Genomic DNA, 15221 nt, shown 5'->3' with positions numbered 1-15221 from the left:
TGGTATTTCAGAAGAAAACAACTACATTAGACCATGTAGGAGCGCATACACATTTCTATAGATAGACTGCTGTTTACAGAGACTATGAGTCAGACACACAGACACAAACAAACAGTCAGGGTCAGAGAAAGATAAACACCACACACACCTCTCCAGCTCATTGATCTTTCGGTCCTTGTCATTCTTCTCATTCTCCATCTCTCTCAGGATCTCCAGCAGTCGGTCCACCTCCGCCTGAGCCTTCCCAGAATCCTCTCGGTGTCGGCTAACTTCCCTCTCCAGGGAGGTGATGCGCTCCGACAGCTCTGTGTTCGCTTTGGCCTCCAACGTCGCATTCTGGGCCTGGAAACAGACACACACAGTCATACACACACGCACACACAGCAAAAGTGGTCTTAGATCAGTGTCTAAGGCAAATACCTCACCCTCTTGAGCTGGTTCTCCAGTTTGAGACACGCCTCCTTCCTCTGCTCCAGAGAGATCTCCATAGTCTTCAGCTTGGAGTCTTTTTTCAGCCCCGAGGAAGCCAGGGATGACGCATGCTCCTTCAGGTCCAACAGGTTAGTCTGGAGAGAGGGTAGGGTTAATAAAATGTGTCAACAGTGTGTGTGTGTGTGTGTGTGTGTGTGTTCACCTCTCTGTCAGACAGATCTCCCTGCAGCAGACTGACTTTCTCCTTCAGATCCTTCAGCTCTTTCTTGTTGCTGTCGATCTCCTCAGTCTTCTCCCTGTCGTCTCTGTCTCTCTGCTCCTTCAGACGCTCGATGATACGCTCCTACAGGGGAGAGAATAGGAGGGGAGGCACAGAACAACATCATCGTCACGTCAATTCAGAGCCCATATGAGAGGACTACAAACATCCAGGACAGACACGGCATGACTTTAAATAACACACATTGCTTGTGTCTCTCTGTTGGAGTCAGTGTGTGTGTCTGCATGTGGGTGTACCTTTTCAGCAAGGGACTCCTCCAGGGTGGTGAGAGCAGTGTCTGTGTTAGAGGTGTCTGCCTGTAGAGATTTGACCCTCTCCTTCAGGCTGCTCATTTGCTTCTCCTTGTCTCTCAGCTGCTCCTGCAGGTTCTCAATCTGGACACACACACAAAATTAGACGAGCTTGACAAAAGACATAGAAAACAAGTCTACTAAATAGGACGTAGTACGAGGTAATGTATCACATTGTATTATACAGCGTGCTATTTAGTCGAGGCCCACCTTCTTCTGCAGGACGTTGACCTTGCGCTCCTTGACCTCCAGCATGTCCTTGAGGTCGTGGATCTCTCCATTGAGCGTGCCCTTCTCCTCAGACATCTCCTGGATCTGTTTACTCTTCTTGTTCAGTGTGGTCTCCTTCTCCTCCAGACGCAGACGCAAAGCATCCACCTGGCCAGCAGAGGGCAGAGGAGAACTACTCAGCATACTGGGTCTGTGTGTGTGGGCTGTACACTCACCGAACAGTTTATTAGGTATACCCATCAATTATCGGGTATTGCCTCCAGAACAGCCTGCATTCTTTGGGGCATTCTACAAGGTGTTGTAACGTTCCACAAGGATGTTAGTCCATGCTGACGCAATGGCATTCCTCCATCTTACAGATTGGACAGTGGTACATTCATGCTGAGAACAGCCTATTTCATCTCAGCCCAAAGATGCTCTATTCAGTTGAGGTCTGCAGGCCACTCAAGTAAACTGAACTCACTGTCATGTTCCAGGCAATGTTTTTCCGCTCCTCAATTGTCCAGTGTTGGTGATTGCGTGCCCACTGGAGCCGCTTCTTCTTGTTTTTCACTGATAGGAGTGGAAACCGGTGTGGTCGTCTGCTGTAATAGCCCATCCGTGACAGACTGACGAGTTGTGGGTTCCGAGATGCCATTCTGCACATCACTGTTGTACTGCGGCGTTATTTGTCTGCTAACTTGCACGATTCTTACCATTCTCCTTCGACCTCTCATCAACAAGCTGTTGAGGGTGGCGGTTTCTAAGATACTGGATCCGGCATGCCTGGCACCGAGGATCATACCACACTCAGTCGCTTTAGGTCACTCTTCAATCACACAGTAACAATGCCTCAATGCCCATCTGCCTGCTTTATATAGCAAGACATGGCCACATGACTCACTGTCTGTAGGGGCAATCAATTTTCGTGAATGGGGTGGTTTACTTAAACTGGCCAGTGAGTGTCTATATACTTATATTGCTTGTTCTGAAATGTGTGTGTACCTCTGTCTGTAGGATGGCAGCTCGTTGTTCTTTAGCAGTCAGCGACTCCTTGAGGACCTCGATGTGCTGCTTGCTATCAGAGAACTGGTTGGTCAAAGTGTCCAGCTTGGTCTGCAAACCCAGCAACTCTGTGTCCTTCCTGGACAAGTCCTGCTTCACCTGGTCCATCTGAGACAGTGAAAGACAGTGAGAGAGAGGGAGGAAAAGAGGAGAAAGAAGGGAGAGGTGGAGGAAGAGGACAACAAGAGCAAAAGAGGGATGTAGAGGAGAGGTAGAGGGTGATGAGCAGAGGAAGGAGGGTTGGGATATGAAGAGAACATGTACAACTACAGAACAGATTGATATTGAGCTGATTGGAAGGAATTGTACCGACCTCTGACCTCTCAGAACCAAGGGGACTTGAAGCCTGACCAATATAAACTGATAGAAATAGAATTCTGATCAATGGAAACCGAGGGGAAGTGACCTCACACCTTGTTCTTCATAAACTTGGTGTGGCTGCGGTAGACTTCCATCTGTTTCATCTCCTCTTGTCTCTCCTCACAGCTCAGCAGCCCATTGGACTTCAACATAATCACCTCCTCCTCCATGTCCCTCAGACCTCGCTCCAGAGAGTTGATCTTAGCATCCTGACACACACCAGACAGATAAGGGGTTAATGCACTAGGGCTGTCCCCGACAAAAAAAAATACAAATCTTGGTCGACCAATTGTTCTTTCGACCAATCGGTTGGTCTAAATTTTAAAATGGGTATCTGATACTTGAACACTGTTTTATGAAATAATTAAGACACACAAATGACTAGAGGGATTCAGACTTGCTGCGTTGTGTTAAAATGACAGAGAGTGACTGTGTGACTAGTACCAGTTGTCTCTCTCGCCTCCCCTGCTGCAGAAACCACCACAGAACATCTGTGTTTATCGCGTTGTCCTTGTTGCAACATAATTACAGCCATTTCTGACTGAAAATGTTCTTACTGAAATCCCTCATTTGTTTAGGAAATATGTTCCCCATTCCCTCAAACGTTGCTCTCTTTACATGAGACAGGTATGCATCGCATGCAAGTGACCAATAGGGTCTGTCCTATAGCATATCATAATCACATCAATAGTTAGTTAGTTATAACAAACTTTTAACACCGTAACAGCAAAATGGATGCAGAGGACATGAGAAATAAACTCTAAACGGGGGAATGTTTACTGGTTGAGGGCTGTCGCAGCGAGGGCTGTCGCAGCAAGGGCTGTCGCATTGTTCTCAACACCAATATGCTGGTTAACTTTGCCATTATGCACATAGCAACATGGTTTAGGAAATGGTGCCAATTCAACAGCGTGTTTCAGTACTGTGGACAGCGACTGCTATCCAACACGGGAGAAAGCGCATTTGTTATACAATAATCATATTTTTTATTTGTGTTGCACCATTGTTGTTATGTAATATAGGCCTAAGCATATGCAATTTCAGTAGCACATGTCTTAAGAGTGATGACTGTGCCATCCCCACAACCTCCACAGTGGATTAGTCCACTTAGGCGCAAATCATACAGCTTTCTTGTACACCATGATTTCTTTTGGGTGTGGGGGGGCTACTGTTCGACTGAAGAAATCTTGGTCGACCAGCAGTCTATCGACCAAACAATCGACCAGACGACTAAATGGGGTCAGCCCTATAATACACTCACTCACACATGCACTTACAGACACACACACATACAGATGGGTACCTTCATGTCGATGACAGTCTGTAGAGCCTTGGTTTTTGTGGACTCTGGGGTTCCCTCGTATCGACGGTGCAGCTCCTAAAGAGAACAAGGTCGTTACGCTCCACACGTTGTCTACTACACACCAATCAATCCCTAATAGTTTGTGTTGTGACCCAACTTAAGCTCAATTTGTTACCTCCCTCCCTCTCCTCTCGCTGAGTCCCTCACCTCTCGTAGAGCAGTCGTCTCCCTGTCTCTCTGGTCCAGTAGGGACTCTAGATGGTGTCTGTGCATCTCAGCATCAGCCAGTCTCCTGGTTCTCTCCTGGTCTTCCTCTGACGACTTAGCCGACGGCCCTGGAATATAATACAATAATATGGCCATTTAAAAGATGTGTTAATAGAAAAACATTACTAATACAGCCACAGTGTTTGGGGCATGGTATCCCACCTTTGCTTTGCAGCATCTCCAGTAGTTTCTTGATGGACTCATCCCTGGCGCCCAGGGTCTGTTTCTGGGTGTCTATCCTCAGCTCCATCTCCTCCAGGGTCTTTCTGAGCAGGAACAGCTCCTTGGCCTGACGCTCGTGGTCCCCGTGCAGCCGACGGTAGTTCTCCTCCGTGGGTTCAGAGGTCAGGGCCAGGTCACGACCTTGGCTGGCAGGGTCCTGCTGAAGCAGCTGGTTCAGGTCTCTCTGTATCCTCAGTTCATCCTGCAAGGCCTGGACCGTCATATGGAGGTGCTGGGGGAGGGGGGGGGGGGGCAACAGAGAGAGAGACAGAGGTTATCTATTTATGTTTCACCTTTCATTTCAGGGTGCTGCATAAAATAAGATGGAGTAGGGATTCATTTGTTTATTTATCAAATAAGAGGGGGAAGGGGAGAGAGAAGGAGAAGTGGAGCGAAGGTTAGGAGGATACAGCAACTAGTAGGACACCATCTACTCAAATCAGGGCATTCCCATCCAGTGGTATACAGAGTGAGCAACAGTACAAAATCAGCCAGCATTCATTCTTTGGAGCCTGTACTGCCACAGTTTTTTGACAGACCAGCTATGTGACAGAAATACAATGCTGTGTTCTATTCTCTCATTTGGATCAGCTGGGAGATGTTTCAGACAACAGCACAAAAACAAGTCAGTGCCTGTATCCAACGCTCTCCTCCTATGCCACTCACTATGTCTCTTTCACTCATTCACCCTCCCACCTTCCCTCATTCTCTCTCCTCCTCCCATACCCAGTGACTAAGTCTGACTCACTGAGATCTCGCTCTAAGAGACAACAGAGAGGTGTTTAAAAAGGTACAGTTCAGCCATTTTGATCTCAAAATCTCATTTCTGGATAACAAGTAGCCCTTCACACTCATATCTGTATATGGGTTGAAAATAGCAGATTTGGGCACTGGTAACGCAGTGGCTGTACAGTAACATGCTATAAATGACAGAGCTCAGACTGCGCTTCACAGCGCTGTATGACTGACAGCCGTTCTGAACTTGAGAACTGCACGTGACAACAACTTGCCCCTATCCCTTCCACTAACTGGCCAACTTTTGAAAAAGATGTCTCTCTATTGAGAGATTAAACATTGAGTATAAATAAATGCCGCTTTGATATCATACAAGAAAGCCACATTTCCATATCATAAAACTAACGTCATATACAGTGTCAATGATCACCATGTCTGATGTAGTTACAAGATGACGTGGTGTCATACCCTGGGTTGTTCAGAACAGAATGAGACGGTCTATTGTGAAGAGAATTTGCAGCGAAACACGCACTTGAATGATCCAGTACAGTTGTAGTGGTGTGTTTTGGGGATTTAAAAAGATAATCCATGACTCCTTACTGACTCCTTTCTTTGCGCACCAAAATTACGATCCGTTTCTCTGAATTGCCTTGTAAAAGTCTAACACTGGAAGATGGTATTTTATAAATTAGCTAGTCATGTTGGAAATAGAACAAGCTTAAAATGATGGCCACCTGACCCAGATAGCGATTTCATAAACAACAGTAATTGTGTGATGGTGAGGATGCAGGGTTGTGTTCCAAACAAAACAACTACAAGTGTTCTTGCTCTAGTTCCACAACGGCAGAGCTAGGAGAGAGAAAAAAAAATAAACACCTTTTAGTTGAGTACTAAAAGTGCATTGAAATGACTTAGGAACTGCACACACTTTGGAGAGGTGTGTGGCCACTTAGAGAGAGACACCAATTAGTCCGCTCACTGAAACCCTTGTCATTTTTTTGTGTAATCTTGCACCTACTCCACATTCCCCAGGAATAGTCTTAACATGTTACTGAATGTACAGTGGGGGAAAAAAAGTATTCCAGAGTATTTTTACATTTTGTTATCAACAAATTCTGCAAAAAGTACAGTAAATGTAAAATGCACATAAAAATGAACATTGTAATGTTTAAGATTCAGTCTTGGGTCAGGTGAACTGTTGTGTCCTCAACTTTAGTCTAATACTTTTCCCATAATCTCTCAATTGTTCCCTTTCAATTGCTACTATGTTTATGCATATGCATTTCATATTTATTCTGGAAGAAACATTTCAATTTAGCTCTATCTATAAAGGCCAATTGATAGGACTGTAAAGGATTGTTTTTGTTGAAAAAAATTGTCAAAAAGAAACAAAAACATTGCTCCTTAGCCAAGAGCAATTTCTCAAGCAATAATTTTGCTAGGACTGTCTGTGAGTGGTCTAAGTGGGGAGGGGAAGGCAGAAAACTAGCTGTTATTGGCAGAGAGTTTTGAAACCGTTTCTTACTGGTCTATTAAACTAATTTGCCACCTGGTGATATCACCAGGCCAAAACTCAACCCCACCAAAACAAGCTGAAATGTCAGGTCTATTCAAACAGCTCTTACACTAAAAGGGCATTATCATTTTCACAATATTATTCTAACCTCAGTGTAGAAATGTTTTTAAACCACAGCAAAATCATGTTTTTGACTGCACTTGACCTTTATGAGATGAGATGCAGCAAGCTGATCTAAACAGAACACACACAGTAAGCAAGGCTCTGCTACAGAGGGTCAAATCTACAGCACAACACACATTGCTATGGGTCAAACGTACAACAAACACTAACCTCACTCATCTCCCTCCATCTCTTATCACATATCTGTTATAGATCCACTTTAATTGTTGCCAATTAAACATATCTTATATTGAACATTCTGACATGACAAATAGTGTATTTGAATGGAGAGGCGAGAAGTGTTCAGTGAGTAACGGGCAATGTAAATTAGTTGAGTATCAGTGGTGCTACAGCAGGAGATGGAATATGACAGCCATTTTACAGCGTCTGCCACGCATTCAAAGACTAATAGCAGTCACTTATCACTGCGGATGAGGGGGATCAATGTCTTCTATCTTATACTAGGGATTACAAGAGAGCTGCAGCCAATGCACACACACACACACTGCATACACGAACATACATCCACACACAGCAGGTCTTTCTCTCTCTTTGTTCCTCTACAGTGGTCTCTCTCTTTCTCCTGCTCTCCTCCCCTCTTAACACTTGCTCTCTCTCTCTCTCTCTCGCTCTCTCACACACACACACACAAACGGGAGAGTGCTTGGCAGTGTGAGGGACTGGACGTGGATGGTTAGACGGAACAGTAGTGGGGCATTAGATAAGTGTGTGTGTCTCAGCAGGCCATAATGGGCTGGAACAGAAACACCAAATTATCCAGATCAGACCATCCACTCCACTAGTCATTAAAGACATGCCTTCTGTCAGGGTGCCAGCGTTCAGAGGGGAAATACATTGATTTGATTAGTGAAGTACAACACGAGGTGAAAAATCCTCCAGGTTTTCCAGACATCTGGTTCATACCAGATGGTTTCACTTGTAGATGATACACTAGTCCTGAAACAGAACTGGTCCCTGTTTCTTGTACACTTAATCTCCTGTTAAACCAGGATTGTGATGCCTGGAAAAGCATTGCAAGAGCTAAGGCCAAAATGAGCATAATGCACATCTGCACGCACGCGCACACACCTATGTTAGAAGTCCGAAGGTTCAAGTGCAGAAAATCTCCCTCCCAACAGTCACATATTTATACACACACAGTGATGGAGTGCTGAGCTGGTCATTAGACTAAACTAGGGGTAGGAAACTACAGTTTACGAAACTACATTCAGCTCTGGGATGATTTGTCTGAAAGTCATCTGTTCTTTCGACAAATCGATTATAGCACTGTATGACATTGGCTGATGTAAAAAGGGCTTAATAAATACATTTGATTGATTGGTCGACATTTTTAAACATGCATTTTTCCATATATAGACAGACCCTATGTGTTTTAATAAAATCTCCTATATTCATTGAGCTTGTCTGATGTTTAAGCTTAAGGTTTGATAATAATACAAATGCGTCAAGAGGGAGCCAGAGATCTAGACAACTAGAAGAAAAAACATAATCCAACTATTCTCCTCCCACTCCAGCAGGCTTTCAGATTCTGCCATTACTCTACTGAAGTTTCCGGTGATAGGCTACATGAGGAGTAGGCAACCTTTCTCATGATGAATGGCAATTTATCTTACTATTTTGACCTATTTGCGTGCAAGTCATGGTTTTCATATGCACATTTTTTGAAAGTTTCAGTTAATTTATAATAACGTCTTTCGATCTCTAAATAATTATCATGTGGTTAATCAAAATTCTATCCAAATTAAAATGTTACAAAGCTAAAAAGTAACTTCTATAGCTATCTATGTAAAAATAGCCTAAATAAAGTTAACAAATAAAATCATTGCAGCCTGCAGGTAGAAAATAATCAGATAAAAATAAATATCCTATAAATCACATTGTTGCAGACAGGCCATGTGTAGCCAAACTTGAAACATTGCATCAACTATTAACTTGGGTCTGGCCCGAAGCTTGCGCTAACGAACTTGCAACTTTGCATGAAATATTCTGGGCCCTCTAGAGTTCCCTGCTAGAGTGAGCTTGGAACAGACATGGCTGTAGGCTATTTGCACAATGGAAAATAAACCGTTTTTGACTTTGGCAGGAGCTTACCGGAGATGAGTACAGGCAACTCAAATGTTCTACTGCTTGAGCTCCTGTTGCTCTTATAGAACATTAACTCAAAAATATTGTGGAACTCCTGCACCTAAATATAGACAGTAACAGCACGCAAAATGAGTACAGAAACTTATTTCAGTCCAAGACAAGCACTGATAAGATATAAAATAGGCCTAACTGATTACAACATTTGCACTGGATAAGAGCGTGACATTTTTCCCTTTCATGCTGAGTGGTTATCGAAAGGGAGAGAGCAGAAAATATTTTTCAAATACATTGAGCAACTATTGTAATTCTCAATGGATGCAAAAACAGACTCTGTATGGTTGCTGTTTGAGGTGAAGCAAACATTACGTTGAGACACTCAACAGGTGGTGTGTTAAGCCAATCAGAAATACTATCAGATCCCAAAATGGACACATTTATATGCCTACAGTGCCTTCGGAAAGTATTGAGACCCCTTGACTTTTTCCACGTTGTTAGGTTACAGTCTTATTTTAAAATGAATTAAATATATAATTTCCCTCAGCAATCTACACACAATACCCCATAATGATAAAGCAAAAAAAGGTTAAGAAATGTTTCTAAATATAAAAAATAAAAATAAAAATTAAGATATTCACACCCTTTGCAATGAGACTCAAAATTAAGCTCAGCTGCATCCTGTATGCATTGATCATCCTTGAGATGTCTCTACAACTTGATTGGAATCCACCTGTGGCAAATTCAATTGATTGGAAATTATTTGGAAAGGCACACTCCTGTCTATATAAGCTCCCACAGTTGACAGTGCATGTCAGAGCAAAAACCAAGCCATGAGGTTGTTGCATGGCGCCGACAGTTTTGGTCGCCTCGCTTCGAGTTCTAAGGAAACTATGCACTATTTTTTTTTTTTTTAAGTATTATTTCTTACCCGAGGAAATCTTAAGTCTTATTACATACAGCCGGGAATAACTGTTGGATATAAGAGCAACGTCAAATAACAAACATTACAACTTTCCCGAAGCGGATCCTCAGTTCGGACCACCACCTAGGACAATGAAGATAATTCCAGTAGGCGATCCAAAACACTGCAGTAGGGGCAGATGGAGCAGCCACCTGGCCAGGCTCCGTAGACGTCCACATCGCACACTACTCCCAAGTATACTACTAGTGTCCAGCCTATTGACAACAAAGTAGACGAATTTTGAGCAAGAGTTGCCTTCCAGAGAGACATCAGAGATTGTAACATTCTCTTTTTTACAGAAACATGGCTCTCTCGGGTTATGTTGTCGGAATCTCTTCAGCCACCGGGCTTCTCCATCCATCGCGCCGACAGAAATAAACACCTCACTGGGAAAAGGAAGGGCGGGGGTGTATGCTTTATGTTTAACGACTCATGTAATAGTAATCATAACAACATACAGGAACTCAAGTCCTAGAATTCCATTTAACCTACCAAGAGAATTCTCGTCAGTTATAGTCACAGCTGTGTACATTCCCCCTCAAGCAGACACCAAGACGGTCATCAATGAACTTCAATGGACTATACGCAAACTGGAAATCTTACATCCTGAGGCTGCATTTATTGTAGCTGGGGATTTTAACAAAGCAAATTTGAGAACAAGTCTTCCTAAATTATTACAGCCCATTGATTGCGCTATGCGCATGCGCAATACGACCACTGCTACTCTAACTTCCGCGATGCATACAAAGCCCTCCCTTGTTCTCCCTTCGGCAAATCCGACCACGATGCCATTGTGCTCCTTCCATCTTGTAGGCAGAAATTCAAACAGGATGTACCAGTGACGAGAAACGTTTTGAAACGTTTGACCGAAGTTAAACAATTTAAGGGCAATGCTACCAAATACTAATTGAGTGTAGGTAAACTTCTGACCCACTGGGAATGTGACGAAATAAATAAAATCACTCTACTATTATTCTAACATTTCACATTCTTAAAATAAAGTGGTGATCCTAACTGACCTAAAGCAGGGAATTTTTACTTGGATTAAATGTCAGAAATTGTGAAAAACAGGGTTTAAATCTATTTGGCTAAGGTGTACAGTATGTAAACTTCCAACTTCAACTGTATATACTGTATTTTACACCATCTATTGCACCTTCGCCATCGCTCATCCATGTACTTACACATACATATTCTCATTAACCCCATTAGATGTGTATTAGGTAGTTGTTGGGGAATTGTTAGATTACTTGTTAGATATTACTGCACTGTCGGAACTAGAAGCACAATAATTTCGCTACACTCGCATTAACATCTGCTAACCATGTGTATGTGACAAATATAATTTGATTTGAAAGGAATGGTACTTAGAACAGAGACAGGATTGTGTCGAAGCACAGATCTGGGGAAGGGTACCAAAAAATGTCTGCAGCATTGAAGGTCCTCAAGAATCTAGTGGCCCCCATCATTCTTAAATGGAAGACTGGAAGTTTGGAACCACCAATACTTTTCATAGAGCTGGCCGCCCGGACAAACTGAGCAATCGGCGGAGATTAGCCTTGGTCAGGGAGGTGACCAAGAACCCGATGGTCGCTCCAGAGCTCTTCTGTGGAGATGGGAGAACCTTCCTGAAGGACAACCGTCTCTGCAGCCCTCCACCAAATCAGGCCTTTATGATTGAGGGGACAGACATAAGCCACTCCTCAGTAAAAGGCACAGGACAGCCCACTCAGAGTTTGCCAAAAGGCACCTGAAGGCTCTCAGACCATGAGAAACAAGATTCTCTAGTCTGATTAAAGATTGAACTCTTTGGCCTGAATGCCAAGCATCACATCTGGAGGAAACCTGGCATCTCCCGGTGAAGCATGGTGGTGGCAGCATCATGCTGTGGTGATGTTTTTCAGCGGCAGGAACTGGGACACTAGTCAGGGTCGAGGCAAAGATGAACGGAGCAACGTACAGGGAGATCCTTGATGTAAACCTTCTCCAGAACGCTCAGGACCTCAGACTGGGGCGAAGGTTCACTTTCCCAACAGGACCATGACCCTAAGCACACAGCCAAGACAACAGAGGAGCAGCTTCGGGACAAGTCTCTGAATGTCCTTGAGTGGGCCAGCCAGAGCCCGGACAAAGTCAAGGGGTCTGCATACTTTCCGAATGCACTGTATGTATGTATGTATGCAATGGGGAATTAATAAACACTAACAAACAATCTGACCACATATTCGGATCGAGCATAAATTGGCTTTTAGTCTAGGCCTCCACAATGGATTAGTTACAACAGGAACGCACAATCCCTCCATCAGTGTTCAGACTGTCCGCAATAGGCTGAAAGAGGCTGGACTGAGGGCTTGTAGGCCTGTTGTAAGACAGGTCCTCATCAGACATCACCGGCAACAACGTCGCCTATGGGCACAAACCCACCGTCGCTGGACCAGACAGGACTGGCAAAAAGTGCTCTTCATTGACAAGTCGCGGTTTTGTCTCACCAGGGGTGATGGTCGGATTCGAGTTCATCGTTGAAGGAATGAGCGTTACACCGAGGCCTGTACTCTGGAGTGGGATCGATTTGGAGGTGGAGGGTTCGTCATGGTCGGGGGCGGTGTGTCACCGCATCATCGGACTGAGCTTGTCATTATTGCAGGCAACCTCAACGCTGTGCATTACAGGGAAGCCATCCTCCTCGCTCATGTGGTACCCTTCCTGCAGCCTCATCCTGAAATGCCCTCCAGCATGACAATGCCACCAGCCATACTGCTCATTCTGTGCATGATTTCCTGCAAGACAGGAATGTCAGTGTTCTGCCATGGCCAGTGAAGAGCCCGGATCTCAATCCCATTGAGCACATCTGGAACCTGTTGGATCGGAGGGTGAGGGCCATTCCCCCCAGAAATGTCTGGAAACTTGCAGGCGCCTTGGGGTAAGAGTGGGGTAACATCTCACAGCAAGAACTAGCAAATCTGGTACACTCCATGAGGAGGAGATTCACTGCAGTACATAATGCAGCTGGTGGCCACACCAGATACTGACTGTTACTTTTGATTTTGACCCCCCCCCCCCTTTTGTCCAGGGACATATTATATTTCTGTTGTCGTTTAATTTTAAGTTAATACAAATATTTACATGTTAGGTTTGCTGAAAATAAACACAGTTAACAGTGAGAGGACATTTATTTTTTTGCACCCTTTGCTTTGATGACAGCTTTGCACATGCTTGGCATTCTCTCAACCACCTTCATGAGGAATGCTTTTCAAACAGTCTTGAAGGAGTTCCCACATATGCTGAGCACTTGTTGGCTGCTTTTCCTTCACTCTGCGGTCCTGCTCATCCCAAACCATCTCATTTGGGTTGAGGTCAGGTGATTGTGGAGGCCAGATCATCTGATGCAGCACTCCATCACTCTCCTTCTTGATCAAATAGCCCTTAGAGCCTGGAGGTGTGTTTTAGGTCATTGTCCTGTTGAAAAACAAATGATAGTCGCACTAAGCCCAAACCAGATGGGATTGCGTATCGCTGCAGAATGCTGTGGTAGCCATGCTGGTTAAGTGTGCCTTGAATTCTAAATAAATCCCTGACAATGTCACTAGCAAAGCACCCCCACACCATCAACCCTCCTTTTCTATGTATCAGGGTGGGAACCACACATGCAGAGATCATCCGTTCACCTACTCCGCGTCTCACAAAGACACGGCCATTGGGACCTTAACTCTCAAATTTGGAATCATCAGACCAAAAGGACAGATTTCCACCAGTCTAATGTCCATTGCTCGTGTTTCTTTGCCCAAGCAAATCTCTTCTTATTGGTGTCCTTTAGTTGTGGTTTCTTTGCATCTATTCGACCACGAAGGCCTGATTCACACAGTCTCCTCTGAACAGTTGATGTTAAGATGTGTCTGTCACTTGAACTCTGTGAAGCCTGTCCTGTGGTGGTCCTCACAAGAGCCAGTTTCATAATAGCGCTTGATGAATGTGACTGCAATTGACGAAACTTTTAAAGTTCATAAAGCTTTCCGGATTTAATGACCTTCATGTCTGTAAAGTAATGATGGACAGTTGTTTCTCTTTGCTTATTTGAGCTGTTCTTGCTATAATATGGACTTGGTATTTTACTAAATAGGGCTATATTCTGTATAACCATCCCTACCTTGTCACAACACAACTGATTGGCTCAAACACATCGAGGAAAGAAATTCCACAAATTAACTTTTAACAAAGCAATTAACAAGGTTAATTAAAATGCATTCCCCAAAAGTGTGCAAAGCTGTCATCAAAGCAAAGGGTGGCTACTTTGAAGAATCTAAAAAGTATTTTGATTTGTTGAACACTTTTTTGGTTACTAAATGATTCCATGTGTGTTATTTCATAGTTTGGATGTATTCACTATTATTCCACAATGTAGAAAATAGTAAAAAAAAAAAGTAAAAAACCTTCAATAAGTAGGTGTCCAAACTTTAGACTGGTACTAGATATATACACTGCTCAAAAAAAATAAAGGGAACACTAAAATAACACATCCTAGAGCTGAAGGAATGAAATATTCTTATTAAATACTTTTTTCTTTACATAGTTGAATGTGCTGACCACAAAATCACACAACAATTATCAATGGAAATCAAATTTATCAACCCATGGAGGTCTGGATTTGGAGTCACACTCAAAATTAAAGTGGAAAACCACCCTACAGGCTGATCCAACTTTGATGTAATGTCCTTAAAACAAGTCAAAATGAGGCTCAGTAGTGTGTGTGGCCTCCACGTGCCTGTATGACCTCCCTACAACGCCTGGGCATGCTCCTGATGAGGTGGCGAATGGTCTCCTGAGGGATCTCCTCCCAGACCTGGACTAAAGCATCCTCCAACTCCAGGACAGTCTGTGGTGCAACGTGGCGTTGGTGGATGGAGCGAGACAGATGTCCCAGATGTGCTCAATTGGATTCAGGTCTGGGGAACGGGCGGGTCAGTCCATATCATCAATGCCTTCCTCTAGCAGGAACTGCTGACACACTCCAGCCACATGAGGTCTAGCATTGTCTTGCATTAGGAGGAACCCAGGGCCAACCGCACCAGCATATGGTCTCACAAGGGGTCTGAGGATCTCATCTCGGTACCTAATGGCAGTCAGGCTACCTCTGGCGAGCACATGGAGCGCTGTGCGGCCCCCCAAAGAAATGCCACCCCACGACTGATCCACTGCCAAACCGGTCATGCTGGAGGATGTTGCAGGCAGCAGAACGTTCTCCACGGCATCTCCAGACTGTCACATGTGCTCAGTGTGAACCTGCTTTCATCTGTGAAGAGCACAGGGCGCCAGTGGCG

General features: G+C 44.1%; 1 protein-coding gene across 5 annotated transcripts in view; it reads right to left on the bottom strand.

Moving 5' to 3' along the window:
* LOC110496871 (ELKS/Rab6-interacting/CAST family member 1) overlaps positions 1–15221 on the bottom strand; it is a 32898-nt gene that overhangs the window by 11924 nt on the left and 5753 nt on the right. For all 5 annotated transcript variants that reach the window (XR_002469614.2, XR_002469615.2, XM_021572895.2 and 2 more), the window contains exons 4-13: positions 4370–4661; positions 4148–4275; positions 3941–4015; positions 2691–2846; positions 2218–2385; positions 1213–1380; positions 949–1086; positions 635–775; positions 426–566; positions 149–342 (exon numbers count right to left, since the gene is read on the bottom strand). Coding sequence is in view for 3 of the 5 variants with exons in the window: in XM_021572895.2 (XP_021428570.1) it covers positions 149–342; positions 426–566; positions 635–775; positions 949–1086; positions 1213–1380; positions 2218–2385; positions 2691–2846; positions 3941–4015; positions 4148–4275; positions 4370–4661 (1601 nt within the window). In the remaining 2 variants the exon portion in view is untranslated. The remainder of the gene's footprint in view (positions 1–148; positions 343–425; positions 567–634; positions 776–948; positions 1087–1212; positions 1381–2217; positions 2386–2690; positions 2847–3940; positions 4016–4147; positions 4276–4369; positions 4662–15221) is intronic.

Source organism: Oncorhynchus mykiss, chromosome 2 (genome assembly GCF_013265735.2).
Source record: "Oncorhynchus mykiss isolate Arlee chromosome 2, USDA_OmykA_1.1, whole genome shotgun sequence".
Lineage (NCBI taxonomy): Eukaryota > Metazoa > Chordata > Actinopteri > Salmoniformes > Salmonidae > Oncorhynchus > Oncorhynchus mykiss.
The sequence above is the reverse complement of the archived record's forward strand: the minus strand, read 5'-3'. Positions and strand labels throughout refer to the sequence as shown.